We start from the raw sequence: 18,234 nt of genomic DNA, 5'->3' as shown, positions 1-18,234 counted from the left end.
TCAAATTAAGAGAGCAAGAGGTTTCCAGTGGGATTATGGCACTGAACAGAATTGACCAGTCGGTTACACAGAGGTCAAATCTCCGCAGCCAAAACACAAACTGCATCGATTTGCTTTTGAAAATTGGCTCGCTAATTAGTTGAAAATCGATGAGCAGTTGTTTCAAATTATTTACTCAGGAAAAATGTTTAAAAAACTACCAGGCTACAGAAAAGGCCTATTTCACTGTTTTCTAACATTTTTTACACTAAACAATTATTTGAGTCAAGAAAAAATATTTTGACCACTAGATTCTTCATACACGGCTCACATTTCTGTGGTTTGATTTATCTTCATTCTTGTGTCCTAATTCTGTGAAGTGGCCATGGGTACCTTGAAATGTGCGTTATAAATCAGTTATTATATTTGTATTATTTTGCATGCCTATGTGTAGTTGACAATTTGCACGAGGGCTCCCCACCTTTCACAACCATGTCATCTTTTTGTTGTTGTATGGTGTCTCTTTGTGGTTTAATTGACTTTCCATCAGGAAATATTAAATGTCGCTTCACGCCCCGACCCGTTGGCTCCCTGGTCATGTCCCCTGTATTTCTCCAGTGCTGGTTTGTCTCTGAGTCTCTTTAATAAAGCTGAAGTGTCTACATCATATTTATGAATCCCGAGATTAAATTGAAAGCTCCCCCAATTTTTTTTTTATTATATCCCAAAATATTACCCTCCTGAACAAGCATCATCAGCTCCACCTAGCAGCAGGAGTTGGAACTCGATAGCGTCTATTTCTGGGACTGCTGAGTATTATTACTGAATCAGACACTCATAGAGGTTACTATAAAAGTTTATAATCATCCACTCATGGGCCTCACTGCTTGATTTGTTTACAACTCTGACCGCAGAGTTGTAAACAAATCAAGCTCTACTACGGCCATGATATAATATGACATTTATGAGAAGAGAAAACAAGATCAGAACCAACCAAACGTCCCAGGACGTGGCCATCTGAGGAAAAAGAGACATCTTCTCGGATAACACTTGAGTAAAATAAACAAAGACAGCCATATGTGACAGGAGTTTTTTGTTCTATGATTTAAGACATAAAAATAAAGAAATTTCAGCCACTCGAGATTTGACTTTTACAACACAAAGAAACATCATGAAACCCACTCAACGTTCACACCATCAGCAAGTATAGGAACAAATTTATTTCAATTTAAAACAGATACCTTGTCATTATGTTTCTCTCTTAGAAGGCGATAATGATCGTAAGTCATGTTCATGTTTGAATGAGGATCAGGCAACAGTGGTTGAAACAAATACATGAAACACATTTTTAAAAAAAAATATGGCAAGAGTTATGTAAATCAATAATCGATAATAACCAACTGATCGAACCCCCTTTATTAAGGGCTCTGCTTCAATGAAAACATCCAAGCCCTCACTTCCAACACAAAATAAACAGCACATGCAATTGTAATTACAGTTTCTTTAAAAAAAAAACAAATAAACAGCAGATTATCTTTTAAATCTTCAATCTTAAATACAGAATAAAGTGTTTTTGTACTTAATCATTTATCCTTTTAGTCTCTGGTGTGTTTTATTTAAAAAGGGGAGACCATCTCGGGCGGTGGTCCTTCTGATGATGACCACAGCGTTGGCACTTAAGAGAGAGCCTGGCTCTAGATAAAGAGTGGGGTTGGCACACTCAGTATAATACATAATTTACATTTGGTTTACATACAAAATAAAGAGGAAAAAAAAAAAAACAGTATTTTATACAACACTACACAACTGACCTCCAGGTTTCATTGGAGTGAGGAAAAATAAATCATGTGGTCCTAAATAATAGTGTTCTGGTAATGTCTTCTTATCGTACACAGAGAAAAAAATGAAAAACATACACACAAAAAAAAAAAGGGGGGGCGCAAGGTTAAGTTTATGAAAATGCACCGACTTCATACTGATGTCCAAAGGATAAGTTTGATTCCACCTATTCCAACTAGCCCACAGGAGGGGACATCACACAGCTCCCGGTCGCCACAAGGTCACACAGCACGCTTTGAAACCGCAACGGGCCGGGAACGCCATCTGTCGTTATTCAAGGCAATGAGAGGCAATAAATAAGAGAGAATTGTAGTGAAAAACCAGTCCAGTGTTCGCTGGTTAATGCTCCAAAAAACGGACGAGAACGAAAGAGCGAGAAGGAGATTTAAGTGTCGCACGCGGCTGCCTTCCCTCTTTCCAGCTCCTGTACGGTGAGATAATGTGTTAACACACTGCAACGACGGGCTGCCAACAAACTACCACACCCACACTAAAAAGCCAGTCAGCCCTTCACCATGTGCCAGAGTTGTAGTGTCAAGTTTTAAAAATACATCAGTTTTGTCACTATTAAAGTAAGCTGCACTCAACACACAGTAAATCTCAACACAACCATTGATAAATACTTGGGTAATCATACTGGTATAATCTTTCCACTTAAATACTGGCATCCAGGCCCTCTTTATGACAGCTGTCTGAAGGATGGCGGTCTGCTTCCTCCGCAAAACAAGGTTAAGTGTCATTTACAGCAGACAAAATGGCAGTTCAGGAACACACTGGCATTATTCAAAATATATATTTTAGCCCCATTAACTTGGATGGTGTTCAAACCTTGTGTTAGGTGTTAAAGATTGATTTCCCATCTTCCAGGCAGCCTGTGGTTTGTTTCATCACAATAAAAAATTAGCTGATCAGGTCTTGGCCAAACAAAACTCATCCACATCCAGTTTCTTTGTCAGAGTCTTTCATTGTAGTGTTTCCTTTATGTTTGAACAAAACTGTTTATAATGTCACAGCAATCTCTGAGCTGTGACTTAAAAATAAAATGATCCCAATGCAGCAGCTCACACTGAGGGTTGCATCAGTACTGGGTACCAGCAGATTCTCTGAGATATCAGAGGAGTTGGATCCTTGCATCACTGGTACATGATGTGTTTGTGTTCTGAAAACAAACTCCGGATTTGGGGATTTAAGAGGCAGTTTTTCCTTTTACTTTGATTTAAGGATTGATGCAGTTCTAGGATATGTTATCGTCGACCAATTAAAAGCTTTAAGAGCTTCTTTGAGAGCATCGCTGCTCACTGCATTACTGCCACAAATATCACAGAACAAAAAAAAAATTGACAAAAAGGGGGAAAAGGAGACCCACAAACCTTAGTGGCATTAATAGAAACCAGAAGCTGCCCGGACTATAGGAACTCAAACTATTAACTGCAAAAATGCTCAACAACGAAGCTTAAGAATTGTAGTTAATGGGTTAAAATACACAACCAGTATGACCATTACGATTTCTTGGCTATCATGAGGTACAACTCATATACTTGGAAAATGCAACACTTGTCCTGGTTAGCAGTGTCTTTTAGTGACACGTGTTTCTACACTGCGAGAGGCGTTACAGGTAACACTGTGATACCAGTGCAAACACACGTGAAGTAGTGACGGTCAGAGAGACAGATACTGGGTCCACCTAACCCACCGAAGGGCCAGATACATGAAAAATAAAAAAAAAACACAAAGAAAACTGCTTAGTGTTGGTAAACGCTCTCTACACACACCTTATATTTGCATTAACACCCTGCCTATACTTCTTAGAACACATACTGCGAGTAACCTCCGTGTATAAAGAGGAAGTGGATGACTTGGTTCTCTGTGGTCCTGTACTCCACCCCCCACTGTCTGATGCCTGATGCACTGTGATAGCCCTTAATGATGATGAAGGATAAGTCACCTGTAGAAAAGGTCAAAGACCAAAAAAGTATCTGCACTTCACTGGCACTATCAAAGCAAGCCTCAAAAAACTGGAAATTAACAATGCAAAAAAACTGACAACAGAATTTTTTTTTTGTGTTAAATTACAAATAGCAAGCATGGACCGCGGGGGGTCTTCAATCACTGATTTAAAAAAAAGTCCACCTACGTTCGTACTGTACATTTTTCTAGGTATGCATTACAGCGCTGCGTCTATAAACCAGGAGGAAATACTAGTTTCTTTTTTTTTGTTGTTTTTTTTCTTTTTAAATCTAACAAAACAAATGTGAGGGCTTCTAAAGAAACCAAAGAGTATTACAGATGGATGGAGATGTGATGGCAAGTACAACTGGAAATGTCGCGATAAGAAATAGAAAGCAGAGATAAAGTCCTTACTATACCAGACATTCGTTTTTTTTTTTTTTTTTACAGCAGTTCAGACTCAAGTAGGCTCCGCCGTGAGAAAAGGAGTACTTCAACATGACAGAATCAAAAGCAGTCAAATTAACAACACCTTCAAACCTGGTCCATAAATTAGATAAATAAAAAAAAAAAGTCTTTAATTACTCTTAAAATCATCTTGTCACCATACTGTGAAGTTTTTTTTTGTTTTTTTTGTTTTTTAAACCAGCCCTAGTTTGTATTACTCTGGCGGCAGAGCTGTTGCAGTAGTGTGGAGTTGTGAGGCTGGTTAGGAGGAACGTCTTTTCTCTGACTATTGCTCCATGCCGATCGTTTCCTCAGCACCAACCAGCTCTGCGTAGTCCTATTAATCAAGTGAACAAAATCCATAATCACAGTATCAATACTACCATAAATCCATAAGAAAAACTGTGTGCTAACAAAAGAAGTTAAGATTTTTTTTTGTTGTTTTTTTTGTTTGTTTGTTTTTTGCCAAAGATGGTGTACCACAGAGCATTTTTTTTGTACAGGAGTGTTTTTGTGTATATGTATTTACAAACAAATATACACAAACAACATTAGCAGACTTCAGAGTGCGTTTTCTGTGAAAGGATCATAGCCCCCCACTCCCCTTCCTCTCACCACTCAACAGCACTTTATAAACAAAGTGACTATACAGTAAAAAAAAAAAAAAAATTAACAGAGGCACATCCCGATATAATGGATGACTAGGTCACCATCAGGAAGTGTGTCTGATTGGACGGCTGAGTGACGCAATGTGTGACGTCATCAGTGATGTTACCACATGGATTCTACTCACACACCCAGGGCGCGTTTAATTTACAGCTTCTATTTTGTTGAATAAGCTACTTGCAGCCCGAGCTGCAGATGTGCTCTGTGGGGTGATGCGCACTGATGACCTCGCATTACCCTCTATATTCGCTTCCACCAATCAGAGCAGCGCCTGTGTAGAGAGCAGGGTCCTCTCACCCGCTACAGGTGTTTTTGTACTAAGGGTGTGTTGGGGGGGGAGGGGGTCGTTGTATATCAGTGCGGAGGTCACACGGAAGATTGTCCATGTGAATCCATACAGAAAACATCTGGAGGGAAGCCATGTGATTAACTTAAACACAAAATTACAGAAATCTTAAAATGATCCTTATGTCAAGTAAATTTCTGGCGGCTTCTTTTTAAGATGTCTTTTGTTTAAAAGTTTTTTTTATTATTTTTTTTTTTTTTTTTAATCGATTTTCTCCCCTTTTCTTATCGCCGTCCCATGTAGCCATTATCCGTTTAATAGAAGTAGCAACAGATCTCTATCATTAAAAACATTTTATAAATCTCAGCAACGAATAAATTTTGATTAGCTATGTCTTGCCCTCTCATGCTTTTTGTCTTAAGTGTGTTTATATATGCATTTACATCATAATATATATTTCTATTTTTTTTCCTTTTGTTTTTTCTCAATTGTGATGCTCACTCTGGTGGGTACATTCATAGATGCGAGGTGGAGACAGAATCATCAGCCTCATCCCCTTGTGTCCTCACATCCTGTACGACTCGCTCTGCAGTATCTGTCCTTCAGCGTCCAGCCACTGGTCCTTGGGTGTTTTCAGGAGATGCAGTGTTCGCTTCCTTCCACGCCGGCAGGGGCTCAGAAAGGAGATGACAGAGGATCTGATCTCAAACCGCCAACCTCACCGTCAACTCCGTAGGGCAAAAGAGGTTTGTTGCCGCTGGTCACCCAAACACAGCTCCTTGCCAGTCAATGCTGCCCCAAACACAAACGCACACACACCAAAGTCCCCTTCAGTCACTGTACAGCCCGTGTGAAAGGTTTGTGTGCCAGATGAAATGTGCCAGAGCCGGCAGCCGGGGCCTTAACTGACACACGGAGCAGCTTTGCGAGGAGCGAGGATTCTGACACAACAAGCTGCCAAGTGAAGAAGAAGAGGGTGAGCTATGGTGAAAGAGCAGGGGCGGCATTTGCAGATGGGAGGATCTGTGAATGTACTGCACTGGGGGAGGAAAGGAAGGGTCCTGTGTGTGTGTGTGAGTGTGTGTCTTTGTGTGAGTCGGCATGGTGTGTTGTTTGATGCATGTGGAGCTGAGCGCACACTCCGGGAGAGGTGTGCATTTGTGCAATGGGGGAGGAGATGTGCGTCGTACGTGAGCCCTCACACCAGGTTGTACTCTTTGAGGTTGAGCTGTAAGATGGTGTCTTTGACAGCTGCAAACACAAAGCGGATGTTCTCAGTGTCCGTGGCACAAGTGAAGTGGGAGTAGATGATCTTGTCGCTGTCGGGGTTTAAGTCCACAAACATCTTGAGGATGAACTCCCGCGCTGCCTGTGCATCTCTCTGGGGACCTTAAATATAAAAGACAGATGAGAACAGGTAAACATGCATATAGTTCCCATCGCAAGGACTGCTACAATGTGTTGTAATATCTATGTCTGTATCACACTCAGTTTCACACCTGTAGTGTTGATCTGTTGGTGCATTTAGTTTTGGTCTGTTTCATGTGACATCATCATGAGCACCAACTGGACCCACATGAGGAAAATCTAACTCCAGTAGTGTCAAAACGTTTTTACGGCACCTTGTGTTTCTATTTTCGGACACCACCTTGAACTGTGTCTTTTTCACAATTTTTCAAGTTAATAAGTAATGAAAGTCATTGTTAGTTTCATTGCTCATACAGGTCAGGAGATTGATTAAATAGTTATAATCATTCACAAAACCCTTTGGTTGTGATGCTTTGTTCTCATACAGACAACCAGAGTATACTTGGCAGCGGACACACACCCACCTTTTCTCAGTCTGGTTACTTGGTCTAAACCAGGTATAAAACCATGTGAAACTAAACGGAAACGTGAACGCAGCTTAAGTATCACAGACGTAAAAAAAGATGGATACATAAACAGCACTTTACATCGACACTGTCTCTAGGTCAATCAAATCCAACTTCAGACTAATTAAGAGATGATCTCACCATCGAACTCGGGGAAATAGTCCACCAAGTGTGAGTAGGAGATCTTCTCCTCCAGCAGGTCCTTCTTGTTGAGGAAGAGGATGACGGAGGAGTTTTGAAACCAAGGGTAGGTTATGATAGTCCTGAACAGAGCTTTACTCTCCTCCATACGGTTCTGGTGTGTGTGGGGAGACAGAAAACGGTGCAAGACAAGTGTGAGAAAATGTGTACAATTTTACAACACAAAATTACGTATACAAATGCTGTATTTGTGCAAAGATACAGTTTATATATATATTAATCAGTTTTTATTAAATAATGTTTATAAAGGTGTTGTAGATACTGTACGACAAACATGAAAAACGAGCCGCGTTTCTGTCAACCTACCTCGTTGTCTGACTCCACCAGGACCTGGTCGTACTCACTCAGCGCCACAAGAAACATAATGGAGGTGACATTCTCAAAACAGTGAATCCACTTCCTCCTCTCGGACCTCTGACCCCCTACATCCACCATCCTGGTGGTAGGATGAATGTGAAGAGGATGATAACAAATGAAGAAGCAAAAGGGTAAAAACACATCAACCAAATCCTGGGTTCCTAGTTTATGTGTAGTGATCTAGTTGCAAAGCTTGGGCGACCAAAACAGGCTTTTAACCCTTCCAATTATGGGTTTGAATCCATCATGATAGATTAAGTAACATACTATGAACCCTGCAACTCAATATTATATATTAATATATTGGCTCTGATTTGTTCCAAGTCCCACAGGCTTGACAATATTTGCTGGTGTGTCTTCCTTAAACACTTTCAGCACATGACCCAAATAGAAATACAGTCTTCTATCCTGGGATGCATGAAAGAATATTATTACTTGCATGGAAAGAGACATCAGAAGTGGAAATATCATTTATTTTGGGCCCTGGCCATTTTTTTGTCCTATTTTTGAACAATTAACACCTGATGGATTCAAAACCTTAAGAGGATTCATAAAAGTCACAACTTTTTTTCCTTGAGGAACTAAACAGTCGAGCTCTCTATATTTGGCAAAAGAAACTACACAAGCTACAAATAAACTAGAAACAAATGTGAATTTTTCAATATGCTACAAGTGAGTCATGCAAGTCCCTGTGAAAATGAAAGCATCCCACTTAAGACAGAGCTAGAATCAGTTTTAAAAGGATAACCACTCAGTTTAAGAAATCTTTTTATTTTCAGTCCGTTTAATGTCAATTCAACATTTCGGGAAGAGCGGGGAATTTTTTTTGTGGCAAAAATCAAAAACCTGGCTAAGTGCAGTGGAAACACACCAGTGGCTGTGTGTAGGCAACTTTTCTTCTTGAAGGACATACTGGAATTCTTAAACTGAGTGGCATCAATCTGGTCAGAGTCAACAACACATCTGACACTAGATCAGTCTATACCCCTTTTGATGTGATACGGTGTAAGTGAAGGAATCCTAAAACCTTCCTTTGTCTACTAGAGAGCTTTGTCGGACAGCTCTGTGTGTGTGTGATAAAACGCCAAGCAAGAACAACCGTGAAGTTTTGAAATGCACTCTGAGAAGATGAATGGGGGGAAAAAGGCGGGACATAAAATAAAGGACAAAAGAAGAGATGGAGACGGGTACAGGCACAAAGGAGAGGACAGACACAGGACAGGAGGCAGTGTTGAGATGTCAATGAAAGGTACAGGGGGCACCTCTGATGGTGGGATCCTTTCCATGGCAGGGCGCTTCCTGCATCACCTAATGAGAAGCTATAAGCTCAGAAAACTGCAGCTTAAGAGATGGACTAACAATTAACGAAGCAAAAACTCAGATGAAAACTGATTTCAGCTCATGTCTGCAGGCAGACAGGCTGGCGTCAGCTGAAGCTATTCATGAAGAGCAAATCTGACTGATAATACCCGTGAATCCTCCACAGGTTTCTCCTTGATAAGGTCACCCCTCACTCATCAGTGAGTTTAGGGCCCCAGTTTCATTAAACTTTCATTTGTGACAACCGATTCAGTAAAATCGTATACGTCAGGAACACATTCGTTTAAAAAAAAAAAAAATGCAATATTTAATGCATCCCGGGATGCGGAGATGAAACCTCCAGACCAGGTGCAATGTCATCTTTGAGAAAAAACGCACAGTTCACGATGCATGGATGCCCCCTGGTGGTGGCCCAGTCCACTGAGGTCCACAGAGACCCGGGGCCAATATAGGCCCTGCAGGACCTGCTGCCCAAAATAACATTCCTCCACCGCGGAGAGGACGACCTCGTTTCTTTTGCCAGCCGGAGAGGAGAGGAGGAGGTGACCCATTTACAGAGCGGGCACCAGAATGTAGGACTTCATGTTCATTAGGGTGTTGCGTTACGTGTAGTATGATTGCTGTTGGTGGCAGGAGGAGGAAGAAGAAAGCGTAAGACTATGAGAAGCCTGTAAAACACTAAGGACGTCATTTTTATGACAGGAGCTTTAAATAGTAGGAATGGGTAGTAGACACTAAAGATACAGGTGAAAAGTTCATTAATGCGGAGGGAAAAAAATTATAAGTTGGGCTTTGGACAAAAAACACAACAGATGACTTATGAGTTAATGATGTCACCATGTAACATGGAGGGACTTGGTCATGTGCGGCATCTTTCTACCTGAAAATGATGCTTTGCAAGTCGAAGGGGTACTCTATGATTCCTGTAGTGGGGATGCGCACCCTGAGCACATCCTGCTGCGTGGGAAGATAGTTGCAATCAGCAACACGATCCAGATCGGTAAGATAACTACAGGCAGCCCGGTGGAGGAGAAGAGAGATAAAGAGAAAAAAAAAAAAGACAAGACAGGAAAACAGTTATATAAAGCGTGACAGGCAATTACCACAACCCCCCTGCCATTCCAGGAAGTGCAGATCAGTCCTGTTGAGGAAGCGTCACAGAAAAGGCCACATCTCAGATAAAAAGGGGTGTTAGTGAGTAACTGCTCCACCAACACTCTGCATTCATAAACCAATGTAAGACTTTGACTTTACTTGACTCGCTTTTTAAATTAACAATTTGCAGTGCGGTCAAGTGGCTTATGTTGCAGACAGTGAAGTGGCGTCAGTGACAGTAAAGTAGCAGTGACTTCAGCAGGAGGAGCAGCAGCACCTGGAATCCGATAAACAAGATTCGGACAAGTGTGATCTCAAAGATAGCAGGAGACTTGTGAAAAGTTTAAAATCTACTAGATTTCAAACTGTCATCACAGATTTTATAACAGCTTCCTGGAGGATCTTTGACATCACAGTCCCATACTTCTTCATCTTGTATTTGGTGGCTGCTCCCCACATGTGTCAGTGTCAATGTCTGGCCTTAGGTTTTAATCCTGGGGTCAGAACCTCAGCATAGTGCTGGACACAAACCACTGATATCTGATCAGGTTAACCATCACGGCCCTAAGGCTCATTTTATCTAAACGTAGCAGCATTTGTATTTTTCATTCTAAACTAGTAATTTGGGGTGCATAAAATGTGATAATTTCCCTTTTTCCTTTATGTTTTAAAATGGAGACCATCTTGAAGTGACCACCTCTGAACTGATGGGTTAATATTCCGACAGTCATTAGTGGTTTATGTCCTCTACCCATGGTGATGCTACAGTCCTGGTGCCTTGGGGGTACCTGAAGATGACGTTCTCCAGGTCAAATGGGTACTCTATTATACCCGTTGTGGGAACACGGACCCTCAGCACATCCTGCTGGGTGGGAACGTATCCCTCCGCAGTCACACGGTCTATATCGCTAAGGTAACTGAAGATATACATGAACAGTGTGGATAATACTGAAACAAAGACATTAAATGCTGTTCTTGCATTCCCCTCACTCATAAACATGCAGGAAAAATACATAGTTTAAACATTTACAAACCACACAAGCACACCTGCATGCATGTAGACCTGGAGTAACATCTAACTGTAGTACAGAGATATCACAACCAGGGGGCACTATAAAAGTGAGTTAAGTACCTTTGGCAATTGCTCCTCCTGTCATAAATCATCACAATGTAATTGTTGCAAACAACCACAGAACAGGAGGTTGACACATTTGAGTGGGAAAACAATGGGTGTACACATTGGTCATTTTCTAATCTGTGGTTAGGAGAGTATCCCTCACTGCTGACATTCAGACAGTAAACACAAGCCTCAAACTTTAATATAAATCATGGTAGGTTGCATTAACAAAAGGGAAAGAAATGGAGACTTTTTCAGAATGGACTTTGTGTATTTTGATCAATTCAAGACCATGGCTTCATTGTCACGAGACAGTTACATGGATACCAATCTTCCAATATTAACCAGATTAAGACAATAGTCTGAATAAGACACCGTCATGTAAACAGCATTTTCTGATTATTTTAACTCGAATAAGGCCAAAGTATGAATAAGCAATGATGGATTTGATTCCAGTAAGGTATTCTGATCTTAGTCACATTATGTAGACATATATACATCTTAATCGCATTATTACGTCCTGCTGGAGTTTTCACTACATTTTGCGACATCGTCCAAGTGTAAACAATATGGAAAAATAACGAGGAGTTTAAGATTCGTTTTTAGATAGAAACAAAATACTCGGAGTCCTAATCAGACTGTGCTCTCTAACATGTAAACAGGAGTATGAACAGAATATCCTATTAGCAGCTCATGTGTCTTATTCAGAATAAGGTCAATAGTCAGATTATTGGTGTCCACATTAACTTAGTCACCGTTCTGCTCCTTTCATTGGTTGACTAACAGCATGAAGTGCAGGTCAGACCCTCAAGTCCTCTCAGCTATAAGGAACCTCGGTGACTCAAAATTATCTAGAAAATATATATCATAACTGAACCATGGTGGGAAATAACCAACAGTTTAACGCAAAATAGTGGCTTGTATATTCTTCATAAGGCAATATTGAAATCTGTCAGTCAACACTTTGTGCAGACAAAAGGTTAATGTGCTGCCCTGCCCAGTACAAAACCCACAAGGTAATTTTAGACATGCAATTACACACAAAACATATATACACAACCTGCCACCAGCCACAAATCCAAACACGCCCTCATTACTCTGAGAACTGTTGTCTTCAAACCCTGCATGCATATGTGGTTGCTACAAACACACAAACATTTGACATCGACTTGCATTCATTTCCTGGAGACTTACTGTAACCCTAACCATAACGACTACTTGTCTGACCCTAACCTTAACCACCGAGCCATAAAATATGCTTTTATCCAATTGGGAACACAGCTTTTGTCCCCAATTGACTCTCCCCAAAGGAAGCCTGCGACTGAAACACAAATTCACATATTAATTATTACGTAAAACCTGATTGCTCAGCAGGGGTTTGGGAATAGATATATTTGATTTTATCACAAGGACAAGTTATCTTATTTTATTTTTGTAATTTAGATTTGTGAAAGATCCGAATAAAATCTTGGCAAACATCAGCATTTATCTTGGCCGATGGCAAATTCTGCAATAGCTAATATGCACAATGAAGGATCCAATAGTTTGTAATTTTCAGTTCCCAAACCAACATCATATACACACAATTATGCAAGTGCACACAGATTGTGTCAGACATTCACACAAATACCATTGTTAAAACCTAGACAGACAACGAAATAAACACACAGACCAACGTACTATTTAGTAGAGTCAGACAGCTGGTACTCTCTGCGGCGGTCGTAGGCCTCCTGGATCCCCGGGTCGGACCACAGGCATTTGATAGCTGAAATGTAGGGCTTGTCAAACCCAGCGATCTTCTCAATGTCCACCTCCTTCACGATCATGGCATTAGACTGGAAATCATATAAGAGGTAAAGATAATGAGATAGGGACACAAAAAGACAGAAAAACAAAACAACCATTCAATCACACATTTCCTCAAATTTCCATCCAAAGATATTTTAGATTTCTGTATCTGTAGATAGCTTTTGTTTTTCGACCTGTTGGCTGATCCTAACCACCCATTTATTTCACTTATTCCAAAGATCACTTCATGTCCACAAAATGAGTTTTCCAATGAAAGACCTAAAACACACAGTTGGTCTGGGAAAAATAACAGAGGGAGGGGTTGTAGATTGACACACAGGCTAAAACGAGCAGCAAGATTGACATGTATTTATATGAAAACGTCAGATAATAATTGGGAAGAATGTCTGCCAATGTATTATCCGTGTCTTAAAAAGAAAGGATTCACAAACTAAGATGGTAATAAGTAGAGCACATACTTCCGCCACCGCCCAATAGTCCCTTTATATTCAATCAAGCTGCCACAAATTTCACACACTCAGATACAGTATAAGTCTCCAAAATTTTTCATCAATATCAATGAATTATTCCCTGGGAAAATAGTAAAAAATGTCCTATACTACAATGTTAAAGAAAGTGAAAGAAAATCCTGAATATGCACCAACAATTGTATGTGTTCTCCCCTGACACGGACAGCATCCTTCCACTAAGTTTTGTGGAAATCCGTTAAGTTGTTTATGTCTCATTTCTCTTACAAGCAAACCAACGAACAAACAAATAGACAGGAGAGGTAAAAATGATGAAATGATCCTTACGAAGCACCGCACTTGTGGTTTCTGTCTAACTGAATAGCGGAAACATTCATCTTGTATCCTAGGTGTAAATCAGTCCTCAGTTAGAGCTTCAAAATAAAAGACTAGCAGGCCTCTGTGGACTGGAACTGAAAACCACTGTAGCATAGACTATAATTATGCTGTTGTATTGTGCCCACACTGCCGGTAAGGAGTTTATTTTTAGTAATTTGACTGATTAGAAAACATGCCTATGTACAAATACTAAAACATTATTATCTGGAGGGTTCAGATGTATATTATGTCCTGGGGCTTCTTTAAAAATGTTGCCTTTTTCTGATTGTGCAGTTAGTGCAGTGTAGAAAATTCAGTAATCACACATTTAAAATAATCAAAGGGGACTGAGGATTGACAGGATGTAAAATTTGTTTGCTGCTCATATTTTGGTGGGTCAGAACTTACCCGATTCTGTTCATATTTGTACGGGATTTTGAGGGTCTCGGTGGCGCGGATCATGGCCTGCATGGAGGTGAAGACGTTTTGGTAAACAAGCCGGATGAAGCCCCTCTTATCCTCGTCTGAGTATCCGGCTCCATGGATGATCCTCATCTGCTTGATGAAGGTGCTCTTGCCACTTTCTCCCGTACCTGAACACAACATGGAACACAAGAGTTAGCGGCCGAGACAAGAGAGAGGCACGTAAGATCTAGTCTGTCATCACATCCCGAGTACCAAGAGAAAGTAAGAAAGAAATAGTGAGAGACGGTGAGATAAGATACTCTTCAAAGAATGAGATAGCAATCAGAAAAGTGGCATTCCTCATAAACTTGCAGAATCCATTCCCTGAAGCAAGTTTCAATACATTACAAAGGTTTTCACACTAACAGAGTGAAGGATAATGCTGCTGTCAACCAAAGACAATGGTCGGTCAACTTTAAATCATACCTGCAGAGGGAAAAGAATCTGCAAAAAATAACTATATTGGCCACAGTGCACTTCATCTGGTCGCCTAAGTAGCGTAGATGAATTATAAATGAACATTAACTTAACTATTAGACCAAACATAAAGAAATATACCAACTAAACACAAAAGGTGGAGCATCCTACACAGAAAAGTATTTAGATGATATGCCATGTTGGTTGTTGATCAACAGTTTTTTAAAAATGCAGCCACACTCATACACACTTGAGCTGACTCTAAATGATTTACAGCATCTGAGGAAGAAAAGCAAGTACAGAAGATATTCTTGAGAAACCTTGTGTTTCTTCCTTGTCCGGTATACAGACTTTCATGAGGCAGCCTATTGACAGTTGTACAGTTCTGTATATGTTGCATCTTCATCAAGAGATTAAAAAAAGACCTCTTAAACCGTTTCAACATAAAACTCAACATCATAACTTATTTGGTTGGAAAATGTTTTGAAGGCCTTCTGCATTAAACTGCTTTTCTTTTCCACCATGGAACTAAAATGGTGCACTGCGTGGAGCCAGACTGATTTATTGGTTGGCCGATAAAAATCAGGGATATAAGCCTTTCACAGACATATCAGGGTCGGCTTATAGATATGCAATGAAATAAACTATATCAGGGTTGGAAATATTTTACTTCCATATATTGGTACTGGTACCTGTGCCCAAAAATATATACCTATACCAATATTGAGAATTAAAATGATACGTCATAGAAAAAGTTATCTTTATTACCAAACCCTACAAGGGGCTAGTCCCTGTCCCCTCATAAGCGGAGAGCTCATTTTGAATTCAGGATCCTCATTTGTGCCAAAACGACTAAAAGCCAAATCTGTGACCAAAGACAGATGCTCCATGAAAGGCAAAAACTTTGATGCCAGTTGAAGACATCCAAGAACAATCTGCATCTATCTGATGTTTAATCCGTGTTCATTAATTTCTGTTTATCAATAAGCTCAGCAAATCCGCACAACCTGTACAAATGAAGTCAAAGTAATGGCCTAATGCCTCTCAAAACTCGATTAATGTCAGATGTCCCTTTAAGTCAGTTTCACACGTTATGAAATCCCTCCGCTGGGATTCCAAGTTGATTAACTAAACTGGTTACGACTGCTAATATGTGAAAGCTTCTTTGTGCGACGTCAGGATGTTATCGGAGAGTTTGGAAAGAATCAGAAATATTTTCAAGAAGGTCGAGGAAGAGAGACAAGTCGGGGTAGGGGGGTACAGGCTAATTTAATGAGGATATAGACAACTCGTCCTACATTAACATTAAAATGTCTCTGCCAAAAGGTGACAGCAGGGGTCGTTGTCAAGAGGCTGCATTCCTTCAGTGATCCTCCTCTGCTCTCCTGAGTCCATATCTGGATGTAAGATCACATAATAACCCAAGAGGTGTCAGGTTTCCATATTTACTCATATGCTAAATGAGCCCAAGATATAACTGGATTATAATGCACAGTCAAAACAGTTTGTCCGTTTCAACTTGAGCCAAAACATCACAAAGGATCACAATCTCTGAATTCAGTAAAACACTTGTTTTCAATTGTTTTCCCTTGTTTTACAAGATCGACAGTGTTGCCAAATAACCCCCCACTTGCTGAGGGGGGTCTGTAGGGCCTAACCCACATTTCACACAAGTCCTCTGTTGTACGATTTTTGTACGTGCCCAGAAACGCCACCCTCAGGCAGCCCAACAACAAAAAGAAATGCTGATGGCATCTCAGTCCTCAGTGAAATCAAAAGGCCACAGCACATCCATGATATCTGTAAAACTGAGAGGAAAAGACGAGGAAGAAAAAAATAAAACACACATACACTCATCTCACCACCACCTACATTCAAGGTTTTTGAAGAGCAGCCATATTTCCGTTACCATGGCAACCCCATCCTGTCTCCCTCTCTTTTTTTGTTCCTGTGTTTTTTTTCCCTCCTTCTGTTTCTTTTTTTTTTTTTTTTTTTAAACCCCTCCTACCCACCCCTTCTCTCTCCTCTTTGGTAGCAGACAGTAAATATAACTATGAGGCCCTCAGGCTTGCTCTGTGCTCTTCATCTTTCTGTGCACCACAGAGAAGGGCCTCGGTTGGGGGGGGGGGGCTGGTCTGAGGTCAGTACCAGGGGGTTCCTAACACCAAGGACTGTAAGCGCAGTTGGCAGAGGTAGCCGCTTCTCTGCTGATGCGCGAAGAAATACCTTAATCCCAGAATCAGAATTTGGATTTCAGCACTGTGTCTATAAGGGGAAGATGACCCTCCTCCATCTTCTCTTCTCACAAAATGACCAATTTTGGAGAACAGGAGCATGTTAAGACTATTAAGTATAAAGGTCATCAGAAGATCTCCAGGATGAATCAATGCATTACAGTAAATTCTGCACTCTGTTGCCTACAAGGTAGTCGTCTAATAAGAAGTGTGATTCTCCGACTAACAAAAGGAGTCAAGTACAGATAGTGTATCCTTTGTATTGGGCTGTGGCGGTAGTGTCCTGGTGGTGACTGCCGACTGTTTCAGCAAAGAGCGAGAGGATCTCTCTACAACTTTGTCTGATTTATTTCGCGTGACCCCCGTCACAAGATCTCCCTTCACCATGTTCTCTTAACTGTCGTGTCCCGCTTTCACCAGACAACACACTGTGAGCCTCTGTCTTCCCTTTTTCCTCCACAGATTGTACCAGCGCCAGCCACAACCGTTTCCATGCCCTCACTAGCTCTCCCCGTCGGATACACGCTCATCCAACCCCCCACCCCCTCCTAGCCTCACAACCCCCTCCTAGCCTCCCTCAGGCTAGATTTATGCCCCTCCATTCTCATCCCTCTCTGTCAAGAATTTTGGATATTCATAACTAGAATCCATCCATTCTTTTTTGGTAATGACCTAGAAAAAGGAGGTCACCTTTTAATAGCTCACACACTACTTGGGTCTGATAACACTTTCTGTTCTAGGTAGCTACGAGTGTGTGTGAGAAAGAGAAAAAGAAAGAGCTCAGATTTATGCCCCAATGCAACAGTGCAAGGTACACTACACAGCCCACACACCAGCACTGGTCTTTTGTGGAGCCGATGTGTTTCTTGGAACAGCGTTAGAAGTCTGAATCAAGAGAAACCTGACGGAGACGATGGGCATAAAATTAAAACTTGGCGTGAATAGCCAAATTAAGACAAGCCAGTGCAATGAAAACAGTATGTAAATAGCAACAGCTATCCGTGATGTAAAGACACCAAACACTTCACCTGTATCCTGTTGCCAGGCTAGCTTTCATAACGCAACTGATGTCAGCTTGTGACACAACACCTGATGGACTTGACACACCGCTGTCTTAGTGCAGCAGATGTGATTGAGCCCAGGTTGTCGCAGCGTCGCCTTTATTTGGCCATGTCCCCATGTGTGCGCTTGTACTTATATCTGGGTAGGGAGCAGTTTGAGGTGTGAGGAGGACATTTTGGGATATCTAGGACATTTTGACCAGCCCTAAACTCCTGACACTTGATGTTATGGTTCAGGTTAGAGTCAGGTTAGGTTAGGGTAGGGTAGGGTAAGGAATAGACATTTGGAGGGTATC

General features: G+C 40.9%; 1 protein-coding gene and 1 long non-coding RNA gene across 3 annotated transcripts in view; one reads left to right on the top strand and one right to left on the bottom strand.

Annotated features, from left to right (window-relative positions):
- Positions 1 to 1,179: 1,179 nt before the first annotated feature.
- The window catches only part of gna11b (guanine nucleotide binding protein (G protein), alpha 11b (Gq class)), a 25,499-nt gene continuing 8,444 nt past the window's right edge, over positions 1,180 to 18,234 (bottom strand). Inside the window, exons 2-7 of one of the 2 annotated variants that reach the window (XM_034576159.1) lie at positions 14,170 to 14,354; positions 12,809 to 12,963; positions 9,797 to 9,925; positions 7,546 to 7,675; positions 7,180 to 7,333; positions 1,180 to 6,553 (exon numbers count right to left, since the gene is read on the bottom strand). In XM_034576159.1, coding sequence (XP_034432050.1) covers positions 6,363 to 6,553; positions 7,180 to 7,333; positions 7,546 to 7,675; positions 9,797 to 9,925; positions 12,809 to 12,963; positions 14,170 to 14,354 — 944 coding nt within the window. In that variant the 3' untranslated portion in view covers positions 1,180 to 6,362. Of the gene's footprint in view, positions 6,554 to 7,179; positions 7,334 to 7,545; positions 7,676 to 9,796; positions 9,926 to 10,799; positions 10,929 to 12,808; positions 12,964 to 14,169; positions 14,355 to 18,234 lie in introns of both variants that reach the window. The other variant, XM_034576160.1, reaches the window with a different exon arrangement.
- Positions 14,790 to 18,234, top strand: part of LOC117755963 — a 19,875-nt gene continuing 16,430 nt past the window's right edge. The window contains exons 1-2 of the long non-coding RNA XR_004612703.1: positions 14,790 to 14,800; positions 16,795 to 16,797. This is a non-coding gene — a long non-coding RNA (uncharacterized LOC117755963). The remainder of the gene's footprint in view (positions 14,801 to 16,794; positions 16,798 to 18,234) is intronic.

This window comes from Hippoglossus hippoglossus, chromosome 22, assembly GCF_009819705.1.
Source record: "Hippoglossus hippoglossus isolate fHipHip1 chromosome 22, fHipHip1.pri, whole genome shotgun sequence".
NCBI classification, from domain to species: Eukaryota; Metazoa; Chordata; class Actinopteri; order Pleuronectiformes; family Pleuronectidae; genus Hippoglossus; species Hippoglossus hippoglossus.
This window is presented reverse-complemented; position numbering and strand designations above follow the sequence as displayed.